The 19,147-nt window shown below is 42.1% G+C and overlaps 1 protein-coding gene across 4 annotated transcripts in view; it reads right to left on the minus strand.

Annotated features, from left to right (window-relative positions):
- Window positions 1–18,091, minus strand: part of scaf8 (SR-related CTD-associated factor 8) — a 381,141-nt gene extending 363,050 nt beyond the window's left edge. For 3 of the 4 annotated variants that reach the window (XR_005461998.1, XM_038808446.1, XM_038808444.1), the window contains exon 1: window positions 17,835–18,091. Coding sequence is in view for 2 of the 4 variants with exons in the window: in XM_038808446.1 (XP_038664374.1) it covers window positions 17,835–17,864 (30 nt within the window). In the remaining 2 variants the exon portion in view is untranslated. Of the gene's footprint in view, window positions 1–16,524; window positions 16,674–17,834 lie in introns of all 4 variants that reach the window. The other variant, XM_038808445.1, reaches the window with a different exon arrangement.
- Between the last annotated feature and the right edge of the window lie 1,056 nt (window positions 18,092–19,147).

A 19,147-nucleotide genomic window follows, 5' to 3' on the forward strand; every position in this document is an offset into this window, starting at 1 on the left:
GTGAACTCCAATCTGGACAATATTAAAGATAGCCAAAGGTTTTAATAAGACCGAGAAAGGTGAAAGCATAACCATGATGGTTAAAATTAAACGAAAGGCTGTTCAAGAGCCCAGAATTAATAAGCACAGGTACTTCAGAGGGCTTTGAGGCTGAAAGAAATTAGAGGTGAGAGGGGTGATGCCATGGACAGCCTGGCAAGCAAGGGCAAGAATTTTAAGATCAAGGTGTTACAAATCATAGTTACAGATTGCAGAGTTCAAGAATCTGCTCGACAGTAGGCCATGAGAAGACTGTCATCCACTGGCTTTCTCAACAGCAGAGTATTGTGCACCTGTATGGGCCTCAAGGCGATGTGTTACAAGGAGCCAATGACAACGAGAATGGGGCGTGGGTGAACAGGATGTGGCAAAATAAAGCCAATGGGCAGCCGTTTTGGATTACCTCAAGTTTATTTAGGCCTGAATGAGGAAGGCCAGCTAGGGGTGATTTGAAAAGTCAAGTGCAAAGGTAACAAAGCATTGGTGGGGGTTTCAGAAACAAATGATCTTTTGCGGGGGGGCATATATTCGGGCAACAGAGGTGAAAATAAGCAGTCTTAGCGATGACTCGGATATGTAGTTGGAAGCTCATCTTTAAGATCAAACATGACACCAATGTTGTGAACAGTTGGTTCAGCCTCAAGACAGGTGCCAGCAAACGGAATTGGTAGCTGCGGAACTGAGTTGCAGGCGGAAATTAAAGAAAATGGGTGAGGCTCACAATATTTACATAGGAGGAAATTTTGCTCATTCAGTATTGGATGTTGGACAAGCAGTCTGAATTTATCAACAGTGGAGGAATCAAGAGCGATGGTAATGAGGTAGAGTTGGCAGTTAGTGGTGTTTTATGTGAAAACTGGCACGGTTTTCAAAAGATGTTGAGGGGCAGCAAGTAAATGAGAAATAGGATGGGCCAAGAATAGGTTCTTGGGTGATACCAACGGCAATGGTGCAAGTCATTGCACGTGATATTTTGGCTATAATTAGATGGTTAAGAATGGATTCAGGGGAATGCAGTCCCAACCAGCAGGATGGTGCCACATTACAAATGTTGACAAGGAGGAATATTTACCTTTGTCACAATCACATTGGATGTGATGTGACTTTAAGAGCAAATAATGATGCAAAGTAATTATTTAATATTTCCTTATTTTAATTTCTAATACCACCATTAGTTTTCAAAGAGGTCCACAATATGCACTTTTGTGACAATAATATAATATTTATTTGTATTTATAGGGCTGCTCAATTAATTAAAATTTTCAAAACCAAGATAACATTTTTAAAAATTAGGCATGGATTATTAAACCAGCAATCGGTTAGTCACTCAGTTGCTTAGTAATGGTATGGTTCACTCCCTGTACAGGCCAAAGTCGTTTTTTTGGAGGCTTGCCTCTTCTACTTCCCCCATTACCATGATTGAATGGCGGAGTGGACTCGATGGGCCGAATGGCCTTACTTCCACTCCTATGTCTTATGGTCTTATTATATCATGCCATTATGGAACATGAAGCGAGAGAAGGGTATATAAAAGGGAGATGAAGAGAAAGCGATAAATAGATTTGAGGTAGATAACCATAATCTGTACAAATGATGTAACAGGATTGAGGGTCTGATTTCCCGATTCAAAACTTTCAATCAATTTTTTTTTTAAACTTGAGACTTGCAACTGAAAGTAGTCTTACTGCATCGGTCCAGGTTATATGCAGATCAAAGCCTTGTAAATCAACAATGTCACGTTGCTCTCCAAGGTAGCAAGTAATATTTCTGCTTCCGACCTACACTAATTATAATAACAATCGCTTATTGTCACAAGTAGGCTTCAATGAAGTTACTATGAAAAGCCCCTAGTCGCCACATTCCGGCGAGTTTTCGGGGAGGCTGGTACGGGAATTGAACCCGCGCTGCTGGCATTGTTCTGCATTACAAGCCAGCTGTTTGGCTCACTGTGCTACACCAGCCCCGAATGTTTCCTTTAGGGGAAAGTAATTCGCACTAATGTTTCCTTTAGGGAAAAGTAATTTGAATTCATGTTCTTTGAAGCATAATAATGCAAGTTTGATTAACTTTATAGTTGGACCGTACATTAATAAACAAATTAAATATTCTCAAAGAAGTTTTTGCAAAAATTCATACTCTGGATATTGGCGCTGTTATGGAGGAAGCATTTACCACCCATACCTAGTTGCCTTTCAGAAGACGGTGCTAGCCACCTTCTTGAACTGCTGCAGTCTGCATGGTGAAGGTGCGGTTAGGTAGGGAGTTCAGTATTGTCACCCAGCAGTGATAAATAAATGTAGATGCATGCCCAAGTCAAGATGTTGTACTGCTTGGACGGAGGCTTTCAGGTGCAGGTGTTCCCTTGCACCTACTAGTTGATAAGTGTCATAAGTTTGGGAGGGGTAGCTGTCAAAGAAGCCATGTTTACTTGCTACTGTGCATCCTGCAGATAGTACACACTGCAGGCCCATGCACTGTTGGTGGCGGGTGGATGTTTAAGATATGGTGCCAATCAAAGCAGGATAGATGGGTCATGCAGTTGCACCTATCCAAGTGGGTGGAGAGTATTCTATCACATTCCAGATGTGTCTCGCAGGTGATGAAGAGGTTTTGTTAAGTCAGGAAGTGAGATACACATGGAATCTTACAACACGCAAGCCGATCATTTAGCCCACTGTGTCTGCATTTTCAAGGAATCTTTCAATTAGTCAGACCCTCAGCCCTTTTCCATAACCCAATTTTCACCCCTTCGAGTATTAATTGAATTCCCCTTTTAAAATCACTATTGAATCCGAATAATAACGTGCTGCATAAAATATTCTCATAACTCCACTGTCTCTTTTGCCAATAATATTAAATAAGTGCTCTGGTTACCACCACTTCAGCAGGTGGAACATGTCTTATTCTCTCTCAAAACTTTTCAGGATTTTGAATGCCTGTTAATGCTCTCATTAACCTTCTCTAATCTTTATTAGTGTCAAAACAAAAAAAAAACCTGCTTCTCTAGTCACTCAACCTCCTTTATGTAAGCCTCCTTTTTCAGGAGTAATTTTAATCAATGTACCTTTAATTATCCAGGGAGTTCTTCCTTTCCCCCTTGTGGGAACGTATCTGGGTTATACCAAAAACATCTCTTTGAAGGCTCCCCATGGTAGCACAGCATTGTATACTACAAAGCGCCAGGGACCCGGGTTCCATTCCCGGCTTGGATCACAGTCTGCACGTTCTCCCCGTATCTGCGTGGGTTTCCTCCGGGCACTCCCGTTTCCTCCCACAAGTCCCAAAAGACATGCTTGTTAGGTGAATTGGACATTCTAAATTCTCCCTCAGTGTACCAGAACAGGTGCCGTACTGTGGCGATTAGGGACTTTTCACAGTAACTTAATTGCAGTGTTAACATAAGCCTACTTGTGACACTAATAAAGATTATTATTCACGTAATTTTTCACCTGTCAACCTTTGTCATAATTGAACCTGGATTAGAGCCCCTTTCCAGTCCTCCAATTACACATTTTCACTTTGATCTTGCCTTGCCCGTTTCCATGACTGCTTTAAATCTAATAGTGATCATTGTTTCCCCAAATGCTAACTTGCCTCACTCCATTCCCCAAAACCAGATCCAGCACCGCTTCCTTCCTCGTTGGACAAGAAATTAAATTCTCTGATACACATTTCAAGGGATTCCTTGCCCACTTTCCCCAATAGTTATTTTCACAATCTATATTAGGATAATTGACACCCTTTATCACCACTTTATAGTTCATGCAGCTTTCTTAAATTTGCCTGAATTTGTTCCTATGGTGTCTCCCCTCTACTACATGAGCTCCTCTTTTGCTCCCTATTTCTAACCATATCGATTCTATGAACCCCCAATAATTGAACCTTTTTTGATGCTGTTAACAGTATATTTAATCAGTACTACCATTTCCTCCTTTTCCCCTTCCCTATCTTTCCGGAATGCTTTATAGCCACAAGTATTATGTTCCAATTCTCCCTTTGCTTGAGCCAGATTCCATTCAATCATAAGCCCTTGTGGCAATTTGGGCATGCAGCTCACCACCATATTTACTATACTTTGTGTATTTACACTCACGCACTCCAAACATATCCTAATCTGCCTTGCATTTCTTTGGTCTGATTCCTCCCATTTCTGAACTCTACTCTTAAATATACTAATACTTAACTATACTGGATCCCATCTCCCCGATAAAATTTGCATAATACCAAAGACTCAGCCACTGCATTTATGCAGCTGATCTGTTTGTATTTTTGGTTAATAGCAAAATATTAGGATGTTGCTGTCGGGAGATTCAGCAATGGTAATACCATTGAATATTGAGGAGGTAGTTAAAACTGCCAGTTATGACCAAACATTACTTGACACTACAGTATCAGCCTACGCGTGACTGATGCCCAGATCTTGCTGTGTACAGGTTGAAGCTACTCAAATCAAATAAGAGAAACCTGATCGAAGCAAACTGAAAAGTATTAAATCTACACATTTAGCACACTTGGAATAGTTTACCTGAGCTAAACTGTGTTTAAACTGCAAGATTTATCAAATGCCCATTTAAAATAAACCTGGAACGATATCAAAGGTGTAGAAGGTTATTTAAGGTTGTGTAAAGCAGGATGCATGAGCACAGAATACAAATGGTCTAATTGCAGAAGAGGCTTATGATGCTAATGTTCCTTGAAACAACCATCCCTACAGTTTTTAATTGTCAGCTACATATTTCAAGAAGCATTGTTCAAAACCAAGGCAACTTATAAGTGGTTAAAGGAGTTATGTTCTGATAGCAGAATCACAACATTGACATTCTAATATCGATAATGTACAAGTATAAAACTTTATAATTAAAATGGGAAATTCACCCAAGGGCTTAGTGAGTTCATCTGGCAGCGGTAAACCATATGGCCCAGATTCAATCTGTTCGGTGTTCCTGTCAGAGCAGTAAGAGGTGTACAATACTCAGTCAGTCTACAAGGGATGGAAAAATCAATTACCATGTTTTTTTCTAATTGCTATCCACCAACTCCTGTTGGGTGTGTGCACGGCCTGTACTTACACACTATCTCTGCATTACAACACTGTCAGGATTCAAAGATGAATACGTAACGGTCAGTTGACTGAGATGCTGGAGAGTGACTAGCCTTTGACCCACATGCCAGCTAGGAATAAATGGTTTGAGAAGTGGAGAGAATAAAGACAAGAGAAAAAGCGAAACAAACATAAGCAGTCCATTACCAGTTCCTCAACTGCAAATCACTTGTTCAGCCCCCAGCTTCTCGAATAACATGCGCAGGGCCTGAATCACCAACAATGTATTTTGATGAATGTTAACAGAGAAGGTTGAAGGGAATCCAATGGATGCTGCTTGAGTGCCAAATAAAAGACTGGTTAGGAAAACTGCAGTGCGATGAAATAGGAGGGTCAATGTCAGCTTGGATTAAAAAAAGCTTCAGGACAGAAAACGTGTTGTGGTAAATGGTTACTTTTCCAAGCTGAAGGATAGAAGGCAACAATGTTCCACAAGGATCAATGATGGGATTGCAGCTTTCTTTGATCATAGGTAAATTACATGGATATGGGAATACAGGTTAAAAATTCAAAATTTCCCATGATACCAAACTTGTACCAAGGATGCCACCAATCAACTGCAAGAGAACACTGATAGGCTAGGCGAATGGTCATTCAAATAGCAGATGGATTTAATACAGAGATGTGCGAGGTGCTGCATTTTGGCTAAAATGATACAGAGAGGCAATACAGACTTAATGGGAAAGTTGTAACGTGTGTGCAGGAACAGAGGAATTTGGTTTTACACCCACAGACCTATGATGGTGGAAATACATATTGAGAGAATAGTTAGTAAAGCATAGGGTATCTCAGTCGTCAAAAATAGAGGTACCAGTACAAAAGCTGGGAAGTTATTCTGAACCTTTTCAAAGCTCTGATTAGGCCACAACTAGAATACTGCATCCCGTTCAGGTTACCATACTTTAAGTTGTGAGGGCCCTTGGAAGGGGATTTACTAGTATGGTTCCAGGGTGAGAGATTTTCACTACAAGATTAGATTGGAGACACTAGGGTTGTTCTCCTTGGATCAAAGGAGATTAGAACATAGAACAGTACAGCACAGAACAGGCCCTTCGGCCCTCGATGTTGTGCCGAGCCATGATCACCCTACTCAAACCCACGTATCCACCCTATACCCGTAACCCAACAACCCCCCCCCCCTAACCTTACTTTTTAGAACACTACGGGCAATTTAGCATGGCCAATCCACCTAACCCGCACATCTTTGGACTGTGGGAGGAAACCGGAGCACCCGGAGGAAACCCACGCACACACGGGGAGGACGTGCAGACTCCGCCCAGACAGTGACCCAGCCAGGAATCGAACCTGGGACCCTGGAGCTGTGAAGCATTTATGCTAACCACCATGCTACCGTGCTGCCCTTAATTGGGAGATTGATGGGAGATTTGACAGAAGTGTACAAGATTATGACAGGTTTAGATTGGATTGGGGGAAAAAAATTGTTCCCATGAGCTAATTGTACAAGCACCAAGGGCCATAGATTTAAGGTTTTGAGCAAGGGATGCAAAGAAGATGCGAGGAAAACATTTCTTTACACTGAGTGGTAATGATCCGATATTCACCATACGATGGTGGTGCAAGTGGAGATGATCAATTATTTCAAAAGGAAACTGGATGGATACTTGAGGGAACTACAATTTCATGGCTAGAAGTTTAGAGTGGTGGAATGGGGCTGGCTGGATTGCTCTAGTCGGCACTGACCCGATGGGCTGAGTGGCCTCAATCTTTGGTGTAATGGCTCCATAATATACAAGCACAATCTGGTTTGTGCATGCCTGAGTTACGAATTAAGTAGTTGAAGGCCAGCCTCCAAAAATTATCTAAAGTCTACAGCTTCTTACCCATTTTATCCATTAGCAATATTTCTTTCCTAGTCTGCATGAGAATGCAATTCCGGTGTCGAAAAACAATTGGTACACAGTCTCCTCCCACCTCAACCCCAATCCTTGTTTGGATTAAACGCAGTGTATCTACTTGAACAGATTTTGCAGCTAAAATTTCTCCCTCAGTGCATTCCATCAACGTTTTCAACTTAGAAGTAATATTCCTAATATATGATGATAGAAGTTTGGAACACAAACCACAACAAATCAATTGATAATTTTAAAGGTACGAAGGAATATGGGACAAGCTTGGGTATACAGTTACATTGCACATCAGTTTTGATTTTAACAAATGACATGTTACAGGTTTGGGGGCTAAATGGCTTCCTCCTATTCCTGTTTTAACATGTTCAGTTTAGTTCAGTTAAAGACTCCGTTAGTCGCAACTTTGCTTGAGTCAGAAACTTGTGGCTTTAGGCAAGATTTTAAATAAATTTAGGAGTACCTATTTATTTTTTTCCAATTAAGGGGCAATTTAGTGTGGCCAATTCACTTAACCTGCACTTTGTTGGGTTGTGGGGGTGAAACCCACATAGACACGGAGAGAATGTGCAAACTCCACACAAGACAGTGACCGGGGCCGTGATCAATTGAATGAATATCCTAAACCAACACTCCAAACCACAAACACATAACCTCAGTTGACATTCCAGTGTCTAGGTGAAGGAAAGCTGCATTGTTCAAATTAAAACAGGAAATCAAGGTACCACCTGTCGTGGTGGTCATTTAAAGAGATCCTATGATACGACTCAGAAAAGTTTGTACCTTGTCTAGAATTCCTTTCTCACCAACCTCAACTAAAGACAAGTTAACTGAACATACAACGGTTGTCGCACTTACCCATATAAACAGTCACAATCTTTCAAAGTACTTTGAGATGTTTCAGTTATTTCAGGGATTTCATCTTTTTCCTTTTGTGTCATTAGGTACTTTGAAACACAGTAATGGTTACACTTCAATAAATTTTCTCATTTACATAGTTGCATTCCAACATTTCATTTCAGATTACACAGAGTAGGACTGAAGACTTTGCTCTCTAACTGCAAACAAGTTTGTTGTCAAGCATGGAGCAGTCAATTTCAACATTGACTAGCAATCACTAATCTGGAATGAGTAAAAGCAGCCTGCAACACATTTAGGTTGGGATTTTCACAGTAACTTCATTGGTGTTGATGTAAGCCTACTTGTGGCACTAATGAAGATTATTAGGTGCCATCACAAAATCATATCAGTTATGACCTTATCAAATGGCGGAGGAGGTTCAAGGGCTGAATGCTCTATTCCTGCTCCCAGGTTCGCTTTCCCTATCTTTGGATGCTACACACAGCAGGCTGCAGCAAGAACTTCCTTAGAAAGGTCAAGAAAATTAAAACTGGAATAGTAGCAATATCGACATGGGGCAGTTATAAAATATTAGAAAGGGAGAGTTATCAGCAAGAGTGAGAATGCAGTAGAAACTCCGAATAGAACATAAGAATAGAAAAGACTACATAACTTTGCTAGGAATCATTTCTAGACCAGCAGGCAGTGATAAAACAATGGGATGCAAGAGCATGGAGTTCAGAAAAGCTTGTTCCAAAAACACTCCCATTATTACTTAACCAACTTTCACAGACAGGGGGAAATGGAACAGCTCAAGTCTCAAACGCAGTGAATTGCATAATCGTACTTGGGACAGTTTAAGATTTGGGTTTATTGTCACATGTACTGAAGTACAGTGGAAAGTATTCTTCTGCGTACAGCCCAGACAGATCGGTCCATACATTACAAACATAGGACGTACGATAAATACACAATGTAAATACATAGAGATGAAATAATATGTTCTTAAACAAACAAGAAAACAGGCCATATTAGATTTAGCGATGAATAATAAACTAGAATTAGTTGATCATCTAGAGGTAAGGAGACAGTTAGCTAAGTGACCATATGACAGAATTTGATGTTAGGTTTGTGAGGGAGAAAGGCGAGTCACAAAACAAGGTTTTACATTTAAATACAGCGGATTATGAAGGGATGATAAAAGAATTTGGTACAATAGACTCAACAGCACTAGTATTAACAGTTAAAACTACAAATCACCAGGAGGTATTTGGTAGAATGAAAGGTCATCAACTGGAAATGTTAACTCTGTTTCGCTCTCCACAGATGCCGCTAGGTCTGAATATCCCAGCATTTTCTGTTTTATTCAGATTTCCAGTGTCAGCGGTATTTTGCTTTGTGTTGTGGTAGAATGCAAGAACTTACCACGCATATTAAAACTTAGAGAACCAGAAGCACTATTGCATAGGTATATAATTTAATTAAAAAAAGAGAATTTTGTCAGAGGACTGCTAATGTGAATCCTGCATTTAAATTGGAAAATAGACAGGGTTCTTCTTTCTTTATAAATTTAGAGTACCCAATTCATTTTTTACAATTAAGGGGCAACTTAGCGTGGCCAATCCACCTACCCGGCACATCTTTGGGTTGTGTGGGCGAAACCCACGCAAACACGGGGAGAATGTGCAAACTCCACACAGATAGTGACCCAGAGCCAGGATCGTATCTGGGACCTCGGCGCCGTGAGGCAGCAGTGCTAACCACTGCGCCACCGTACTGCCCAGTGTGGTGGAGGGGGGGGGGGGGGGGGGGGGGGGGGGGGGGGGGGGTGGAGAGGAGGGGGGGCGGGTGGATAGGCTGTTAATGAAACCATGCGTCTATAGCTTAACACTGAAGGTAGGAAAGATAACAGTATCTTTACTCAAAAGGTGCATCTGAAAAACATCCAGAAACTGAAAACAGAAGGGAGCAAGCAACATTGGGAAAGACCTTAAATCTACCTTATTGAATTATTTGAAGTAAAAGAAATGTCATAGTAGCTGTGATGTATTCAGATTTTCAAAGAGCCTTTGATAATGTCATAACAGTTCTTTAGTGGACTCATGACTAAGGTCCAAACACGTGGAGTGAAGCGGCAGGTAGCAGAATGGCTACCAACCAGGCTACGAAACAAAGAGTATGGGGTTAAATGTAGCTACGCAGGCTGACAAACGGTAGCAAGGTAGGGATCAGTGTTAGAAACATTAATGTTCATAATTTACATTAATGATGTGGACTTGGGAACTGGAAATACATTTTCAAGATTTGCAGATACCAATCTGGGGCTGCAGTTAACACAAGAGTAAGACTGCAACAATACACAAGATGTCAATAAATTTCAAGAACGGATGCGGAATTATATTTTGGTAAGACGAATGAAAAGGCCACATACAGTTTGGATAAAAGTCTAAATGGGACATAGGAGCAAAAGGGTATACATTCGCACCTGCTTTCAAGCAGGTTAATAAGGCCATTTTAAAAAAGTAAACCAAGCATGAATGATCATGTCTAAAAGGATAAAATGGTCAAGCATAGAAGTTATGTTGAACTTATAATGAATCTTTGTTAGATCACACCTGCACAATTGTGGTCTCCATTTATTGAAAAGATACAGATTGGAGAAGATAATTGAGACGGATGAGCGCAGAACTGAGACTACATACTTACCAGGAAAGGCTGAAGAGGCTGGGGTTCTTTCCTCTGGAAAAAGGAAGGGGTAACTCGATGCAGATAGAACCAAAGAATCCCTGCAGTGCAGGAGGTCTTCAGCCCATCGAGTCTGCACCGACCCTCTGGAAGAGCACCCTACTGAGGCCCTCCTACTCCCCTTACCATATCCCTGTAACCCACCACACTTGCACATTCCTGGGCACTAAGGGGCAATTCAGCAAGGCAAATCCACATAACCTGCACATCTGTGGACAGTGGAAGGAAACTAGAGTACCTGGAGGAAATAATAATAATAATAATAATAATAATAATAATAATAATAATGAGACCCATGCAGACACGGGGAGAACGTGCAAACTCCACAAAAGACGGTCACCCATGGTCGGAATCAAACCCGGGTCCCTGGTGATGTGAGGCAGCAGTGATAACCGGTGCATTTCAGTAAAGCTAGATAAACACTTAAGAGAGAAAGGAATAGAAATTCATGGGAATAAGATTAGATTAAAAAGGATGACATAGTAGCACTGCTGCCTCACAGCGCCAAGTACCAGGTTCAATTCCAGCCTTAGGTGGCTGTCTGCGTGGAGTTTGCACATCCTCCCAGTGTCTGGGTGGGCTTCCTCTGGGTGCTCCGCTTTTTTCTCCTACAGTCCAAAGGTGTGCATGTTAGGTGGATTGGATTGGCCGTGCTAAATTTCTCCTTAGTGTCACAAAATTGTTTAGGTTAGGTGGGGTTATAGGGATAGGGTGGGGGATTGGGCCCAAGCAGGGTGCACTTCAGAGGGTCTTTGCAGACTTGATGGGCCAAATGGCCTCCTTCCCACTGTAAGGATTCTATGGGTGGGAAGAGACTCATGTGCCACATAAATGTAGCATAGGCCAGTCAGGCCAAATACAAGTTTCTGTACCGCAAATCTAATGCGCATATCACGAAAGGACAAGAGTTTTTCTACCCGTGTAACCAAACTTGCTTATTGAGGGAAGTGAGATAGTATAAAAAGGAAAGAATTATGCAAAAGCAAAGAGCAGTAGAGATCCCACGGATTGAAAGAAGCAAAGACAGCAAAGAGATACTAACCAAGAAGCAAAAGTTGCAAAAAAGGAATAAGAACAAAAGCTTGCAAAGTGCATCAAGGATAACACAAAAGGTTTTGTATTGAAAGATAGAGTAGCTCTGAGTAATGTGGTCCCATTAATGGGAGGTGCACGTAATATTGTAATTGAAAATAAGGAAATGGCAGACTTACTAAATAGTCACTTTGTACCAGTCTTCACAATAGGATAAACCATCAGAGAGATAAAAAGGCAAACTAGACATAAATTAAAGGAATGAACTAATTCAATTAAATACAAGGGGGAAAAGAACAAGGCAAGAGATCAACTAATGAGATTAAAGGTAATCTCCCAGACCACCCCATACTTTTTAAACGAAGGTGAGAAAATTCTCTGAATTCAAAAATTTCCCCCTCGGATTACAAAATTGCCAAATTCACGATTAGTTGAGGAAAGTGGAAATAAACTAAGAAATAATAGGACTATTAGTCAGTTGTGAGAAAGTTACTATATTATTAGAAACAGAGTGACTGAGCATTTGAACAAATATAAACTCACCAGAAAGGAACAGCATGAATTTTGCAATGGTTCATTTACATCTAACAAACCAAGTAGAAGATTTTATTTATATGGATTTCCAGAAATCATGTGGTATAGTTATACATAAGAGACTGATAATAAACACGAGAGCATTTGGAATAAAAGGCATCCTACTGGCTTGGATCAGGAATTGGTTAAGAGATAGAAGGCAGAGAGTACAGACAATAGGTAGGTATTCAATTTAGCATGATGTGACTAGTGGTGCCCCACCCAAAGAAAATCTGTTCTACAGCCTCAGCTTTTCCCGATATTTAATGACTTGATGAAGGAATATATCCAAGTTCTCTGGCAACAATAAGCTGGATGGCACATTAAAAAATATATATACACGAGTAGAAAAATGCAATGGGATAAACTACTGGTTGATTAGTAAATTCCATCTACCAACTTTTTGCCCAACTAGGAAAATGTGAGGTCACCCACTCTGGACCCAAGAAAGATCAGAATATTTTCTAAATGGCAAGAAGTTGGGATAAAGCAGAGAGATTCAGGCATACAAGTACAGGTATTTGTAAAAGCTGATGGACAGGAACAAATACTTAAAAAGATTGTGGAATGTTGGCTTTATCTCAAGAGGTCTCGAACAGAAACAAGAAGCTTAGTTACAGCCATATGGAGCTCAGGTCAGACACCATTTAGAGCACCACATTCAGTTCTGGCCATCACATCTCTCGAAGGATATGCTAGCCTTGGAGGGGTACAACACAGATTCAATGCACCTAGTGAAAGTTTAAGATGGAGGGTCCATAAACCTGGATTAGAACAAATTATCGGGTGATCTAACTGAGATGCTCAAAATGATTAAAGAAGTAGAACGGGGAGCAGTTTGAATTTGGAAAAGTATAACCTTAAGACCAGAGCCAGGTTGTTCAGGTTGTCAGAAACCACTTCAGAAGACAGAATCTGGAACACTGTTGCCCAAAATGCTGTTGAGGCCAGGCCAATTGAAATTTTCAAAACCAATGTCGATAGATTTTTGTTATGCAAGAGGACCATGATATGCAGCTCAGCTGTGATCCAATTAAATGAAGGGGCAGGCTTGAAAGGTTGAGTGACCTGCCACTGTTCCAATATTCCCAATCTCAAAACATTTGCAAGTCGCTTCCTGAGAAAGCGAAAAATCTATGTCAAAGTTAACCCAAATTGAAGTCTCACACTGGTCCCAAAGGTTAGTATGGACTAATACAAGGGGAAGCTAACTAACATATTCAATTTTCCAATACTTTTTTATTAATTCAAAGAATGCGGGCTTCACTGGCTAAGCCTATCCTTAATTGCCTTCAAGAAGGATAATTATAGATTTTGTATAGATCCAGTCTTCCAAATAATTATTGAAACCGAATATACTTCTGTGCAGAAAAACGTTGTCCAAATTACTTATTAGAATGCTGCAACATTTCATGATTCAATATTCTCAGTGAAATTAAGCTTTGGAAATCACAGAATAAGAAATTCCCACTAAGTATTTACAAAATATTGCTATTATTATGCTTCTGACGGTTCTTCTACATGATACTGTGTTCATTTTAAAATCCTTTTACCAATCGTAAAAACATAAAATTTGCCGTGATTCTTACCCTGTTCATACCACACTCCTGGGAAAGGAAACCGCCACATCCAAAAAATTCAGGCCACGGTCACCAGTGAATCTTGTGCATATTTTAGAGTACGCACCACCTGGGCAGGCTTCACATAATACCCAAGAGAGTGATTTGTACAGAATGTGATCAGTTTATTTGAAATGCCATCCAGTTTCACTTCTTGTGCAAGTGAAATTAAACAGTCAGAGCAACATAAGCAAACAAGTAGATATTCTTTCCTGTAGAAATAAACACAAGTTTCATATTAATCTTTTGGACCACTTGTCAGCTGTGGTAGTTGATGACTCTCACCTCTGCAGTAGAAGATTGTGGGTTTCATAAGCTGTAATGCCAAAGGGGCAGATGTGATGTATTCCTCCAAATTTGCATCACCAAATCAAGTAACTGGCTAGCTCATTACACCATAAACTTGTGTCTGAATGTGCACATATACTAAGTGCTTTTTTCAGTCCACAACTTTCTTCAAAGGACTTTTATTAAGTCAGATGTTTGACACTGGCAGAAGTCCATGCCCATTTTTAAATCAATGCAAACTACTGAAAAATGCAATTGTGCAGAAGAGGAGAGACCCTCTCTTCAAAAGAACAGATGCTGAAGGGTTGGAGGAGTGCCTGTCCCCAGCGGAGGGTGTACATCTCCAGATTTTATTAGTCAGTTGACCTCTAGTCAACCATCAACAGTGCCCCGAGGTATGGTAGATTTGCCTGGTTCAGGTATAGAAATAACCACGCTTGCCATAGAAATCCCACCACCAGATGTTTCATTTTGTGTCCACCTTACCTCCAAAAGAGGATTGTTATTAGCTTTGATAGGCAAATGACATGAATATATTTCACTTCGTGGACAGCAAATAGCTGGAGCTTAAGAGTATCATCTTTCACCAACATGAAACATTTAAATCCATTACTACTGTGGTCACACAAGGAAACGTCACACTTTAAACATTTCCATCAATTAGAAGAGCACAGTTTCAGCAGAAGTTTGTTATTCTGAAAATCTATTATGTCAGACATTGCGCTCTGGATGTGTCGGCCCTTGTCCTCAGACTTGGCCAGGCAACACCTTCCAGCAGACGTCATTCCAATACTCAACATTTCCTCATCAGTTATACATGGATATTTGAATTCCTTCATTGTAGCAGATTTACAAAGATCAGCTTATGTTGTGTCAATCACTTTGACAGTCCAGACATTAGTTTCAGTGCCACACTGCAAACTTACACATTGGCTACACAAAACAGATCATCATGGAAGGGACTAAGATACAAACGGTTCTTCAAAGATTTCTAAATTATAACGGAATGATTGGACAATTAGTATATGCCTCAAGCTAATCTTGCATTGTGACCATGCCAACATATTGGAAAGATAAGAAAAGCAAAGCAAAAATGTCCTTCTCAACTGTGTTCCTAAGAACTCTATTAAAGCTGAAATTGACATCCATCAGGGTTTCAATTCCAAAATGAATCAACAATTGGAACAGATGTACTCCGAATCTGCCTATGTCTCCTCCTACAGCATGCAGAAAATATCGCAAAAGGAACATTCCCACTATTTCAGTTGGTAGCATTTTTGCTCACTCAAGGGCATGAGCACAAAAAATACTCCCATGTAGTACTTGAGGGAGTGCTGCACTGTGCCAGCTTTTGGGCAAAAGGCCCCATTTGCCTGCTTAGGTAGATGCAAAATATCCCATAACACCATTTCAAATACGTGGGAAGTTATCTTCAATGTCCCAGTCAATATTTGTCAAAAAGTGATTGATTATCCGACTATCACATTGCTGTTTGTGGGAGCTTGTTGAATGCAAATTAGCTGCAGTATTTCCTAAATTACAACAGTACCTACACATTAACACTTCATTGGCTGTAAATCATTTTGGGGGGAGCTATGGTTGTCAAAGGCAATATAAATGCAAGTCTTTCATAACTACCAGTTAGCCCAATAGTCAAGGTTGCATGTAGAATGTAACAGGTCACATATCTGCTGGCAATGTACAATCTTCAAAAAGCCTGACAATACTTTCAGAAATGTCTGTACAGACATTCTGGGAGATGGGAGCGACCTAATGCTACTGGCAAAGTGTCATACTTCTACAGGCACACTGCCCAATCTTCTGCCCATTAATGCCAATGGATACAAAATTACATAGAACGTGACAGTGAACACTATGCCTTGACTTATTTAAGAGCAATGGATTAAATTATGCCATCAAATCGTTTATCCACCCCTTTAAACTTATTTGCAGTTATACCGTATATCACAGATAAATCCCATAGTTTTCAGCTTCTATGAGCCTAACAGTAAGCACTAGGCCCAAAGCCCGATATGAAAATTCAAAGCAGACAATGTGTAATCATGAAAAAAGCCACAATTCCTACATAATGCCAAGGAGAGCAGAATCCAGCTTGTTCCTTCCTGATTTTCTGCAAGCCCCAAAGTGACCAGCTGCAGAATCATTATCATATTAAATTTCTCAAACTGTGCTCACTAGAATCACTTTTTCTATAGATGCAAACCAAAACTGAGGGTACACAAATGAAACAGAATCATGTTCATCATCCTCAGAAAGGCAACTCCAAGTCAATTCAATAGTTCTTGGCACAGATCACGAAAATCATTATAAGCCTCCCACCCTCGCCTGGAATAATAACTAAATAAGTTCATGCCTGCTGCCCTACCACAAGCTAGGTAGCAGTGCAAAATTCACTTCCTGCCTTTAAAGTGGCTTGCTATGGTTGTCAATCCATGCATCTTGCTCCACCAGTTTTTCTCTTTTTCCAACCTCCATGAGATAGCAACTTTAAGTCTCCTTCCAGACCATGAGGATGCCCATATAGGCAAGCTTGGTCCTAGTTGAGGAACCCTGTTGATCATAATCGATATGGCTTGTGTAAGAAGCAACTTCCTTGATTTAGGGAGGAAAATGTTTGACAAGATTAGATTCCTGTTATGAGGTTTTGAAATATCTTTGACATTCTAGTTATTTTATCCCTGAAAAAATCCCTACGTTTATTAAACATTGATTCAAAGTGCATAAAATATTTGCCACACGTTAGTTTAATTTTGTTAATACTTTGGCAAATGTACAGCAAGTCACTGCAGGATCTTCCCTTTAAAGTAAATTCCTATTTACACTGATAAGAGAACGTTCCAGACCCATTAATTGTGTCTCCTTCAGTTTAAGAGACTCATTGTGAGCCAACATCGGTGATGCGTCGAATATTGCCTCCTCCTCCTCGAAGAAATTAATTGATTTGGGTTTTTTTTTAATATAAAAGCACCGGCTCAAGCTTCGAATAAAAATGGCTCAAGGAAAGAAAAAGCTCTCTTGAAGACAAGTGGAAAACTTAGCTGCATGGCTGTGCTGCAGCGTGAATGTCGCTTCAAGGGAGGATGGCAGGAAGCGCATTCCCCGGGCGAGCTCCAGCCCCCTGGGCGGGCGGGCGTCAAATGAGTGGAGTGGGGCCCAGGAGCACACACGCCAACAGAAATGCGTACTGCAGGCCCGGTGGAAGAGACACTACCAGCGCCTCTGGGAGAGGTCACCAGCAGCCGTCACCCCCCCCCCCCCCCCCCCAAGCCCAGCCCGGGGATCGGCCGCCGTTTATTTATTGAACAGGCCCCGGACTTGGCGGAATTTCCGTTACCGGGGGGGGGGGGGAGGAAGGAGGAGGATGAGAGAGGCCGGGGGCGCCCACCAACCACACAAAAAAAAACACACATTTCACCCGAGTAACCGCCGATCTCCGCCGGGGCGGCCGCGTTGACCCTGACTCCAGGCCCCGGTTTGCGGGCCTGGTTGCCCTGGTTATCTTTCCGTTTTTTTTTTCTCTCGCTGTAATGACACGCTGGAGAGGCCAGCCCGTGCCCGAGGCCCGGTCCCCTCCCTCGCTACCCGCCCCCTCACTCCCTAACCGCCCGTTACTCTCCCGAGGCCCCGCTCCCAACCGCCTGCGTCGCTGAGAAACCTGAACTTCCCCCCCCCCCCAAAACCCCCAAAAAAACAGCCGCGGCTCATACAGACCTCGTTATTAAAGGCTTTGACGGCCTCCATGGCTCAGCGCCTCCGCTCCTCTTCTTCGGATGTTGAGGGTGGTTAGATGCCGCCGGCGCTGGCAGGAGTCGAGGCGGTGGAGCTGAGGCTCGACGGGGAGTTAGGAGCGGCGGCAACGGCCGCGCTTCACTCTCATCTCACCGCGGTGCAGGAGGAAGGCAATATGGCGGCGGGCGCAGAGAGTGGGTCTGGAGCGGACAATCGCAGCGGCTCTGCAGAGGGTGGGGGAGGGAGGGAGAGCCAGCTCACTCAGCCAGAGACACCTAGGGGCCAGAAGGCGCAACAACAGCACAACACGCCGCCTCTACAGCAAACACCCAGATGACTTTCCCCTTCAAAAGGGGAGGAGAGAGCTGACTTGTGGTGATTTAACCTGAGGATTGCCACATCTCAGACGAGGGGCCAGCTTCGTCAATCGCCTGCTTCCCCCTGCCGTCTATTTTTTTTTAGCCCACCAAAAATACACAAATTAGACATAGTATCTGCAATTGACTGCAAAGTATAACTAACACTTCAGTGTTAGCAAAATCACTTTTGCAAGGAAGCAGCACAGTAACTCTTGTGGGGAAATGTAGAAGCCAAGATGTGCATAAGATAAAATAATAATAGTAATCTTTATTATTTTAATCATCTTTATTATTGTCACAAGTAGGCTTACATTAGAGACTGGTTTAGCACAGGGCCAAATCGCTGGCTTTGAAAGCAGACCAAGGCAAGCACGGTTCAATTCCCGTACCAGCCTCCCCAAACAGGCGCTGGAATGTGGCGACTAGGGGCTTTTCACAGTAAGTTCATTTGAAGCCTACTTGTGTCAATAAGCGATTTTCATTTCATTTTTCATTTCACATTAACACTGTAATGACGTTACTGTGAAAATGCCATCGTTGCCACGCTCCAGCACCTGTTCAGGTACACAGGGGACGATTCTCCACACTCACGACGGTGCGGAGAATAGCGGGGGTCATAAATTTTTACGGCCACGCTAGTCTGATGCCCTCCTGCTATTCTCCCCCCCCCCCCACGCCCACCTCCCGACACGAATCGCTGCCCGCCGTTTTTTTACGGCGAGCAGCGATTCTCAGCTGGCCGATGGGCCAAAGTCCAAGCCCTTTACGACCGTTTTTAGGAACGTCAAACACACCTGGTCTGACCGTTCGTAAAAACGGCCGTAAAGTTGGGATCTTGGGAACCATGGCACCGATTGGCACGGCAGTACCACGGCCGTGCCAAGGGTGCCATGGGCCGCGATCGGTGGGCACCGATCGCGGGCAGCGGGTACTTAC

The sequence above is a fragment of the Scyliorhinus canicula genome, chromosome 1, assembly GCF_902713615.1.
Source record: "Scyliorhinus canicula chromosome 1, sScyCan1.1, whole genome shotgun sequence".
Lineage (NCBI taxonomy): Eukaryota > Metazoa > Chordata > Chondrichthyes > Carcharhiniformes > Scyliorhinidae > Scyliorhinus > Scyliorhinus canicula.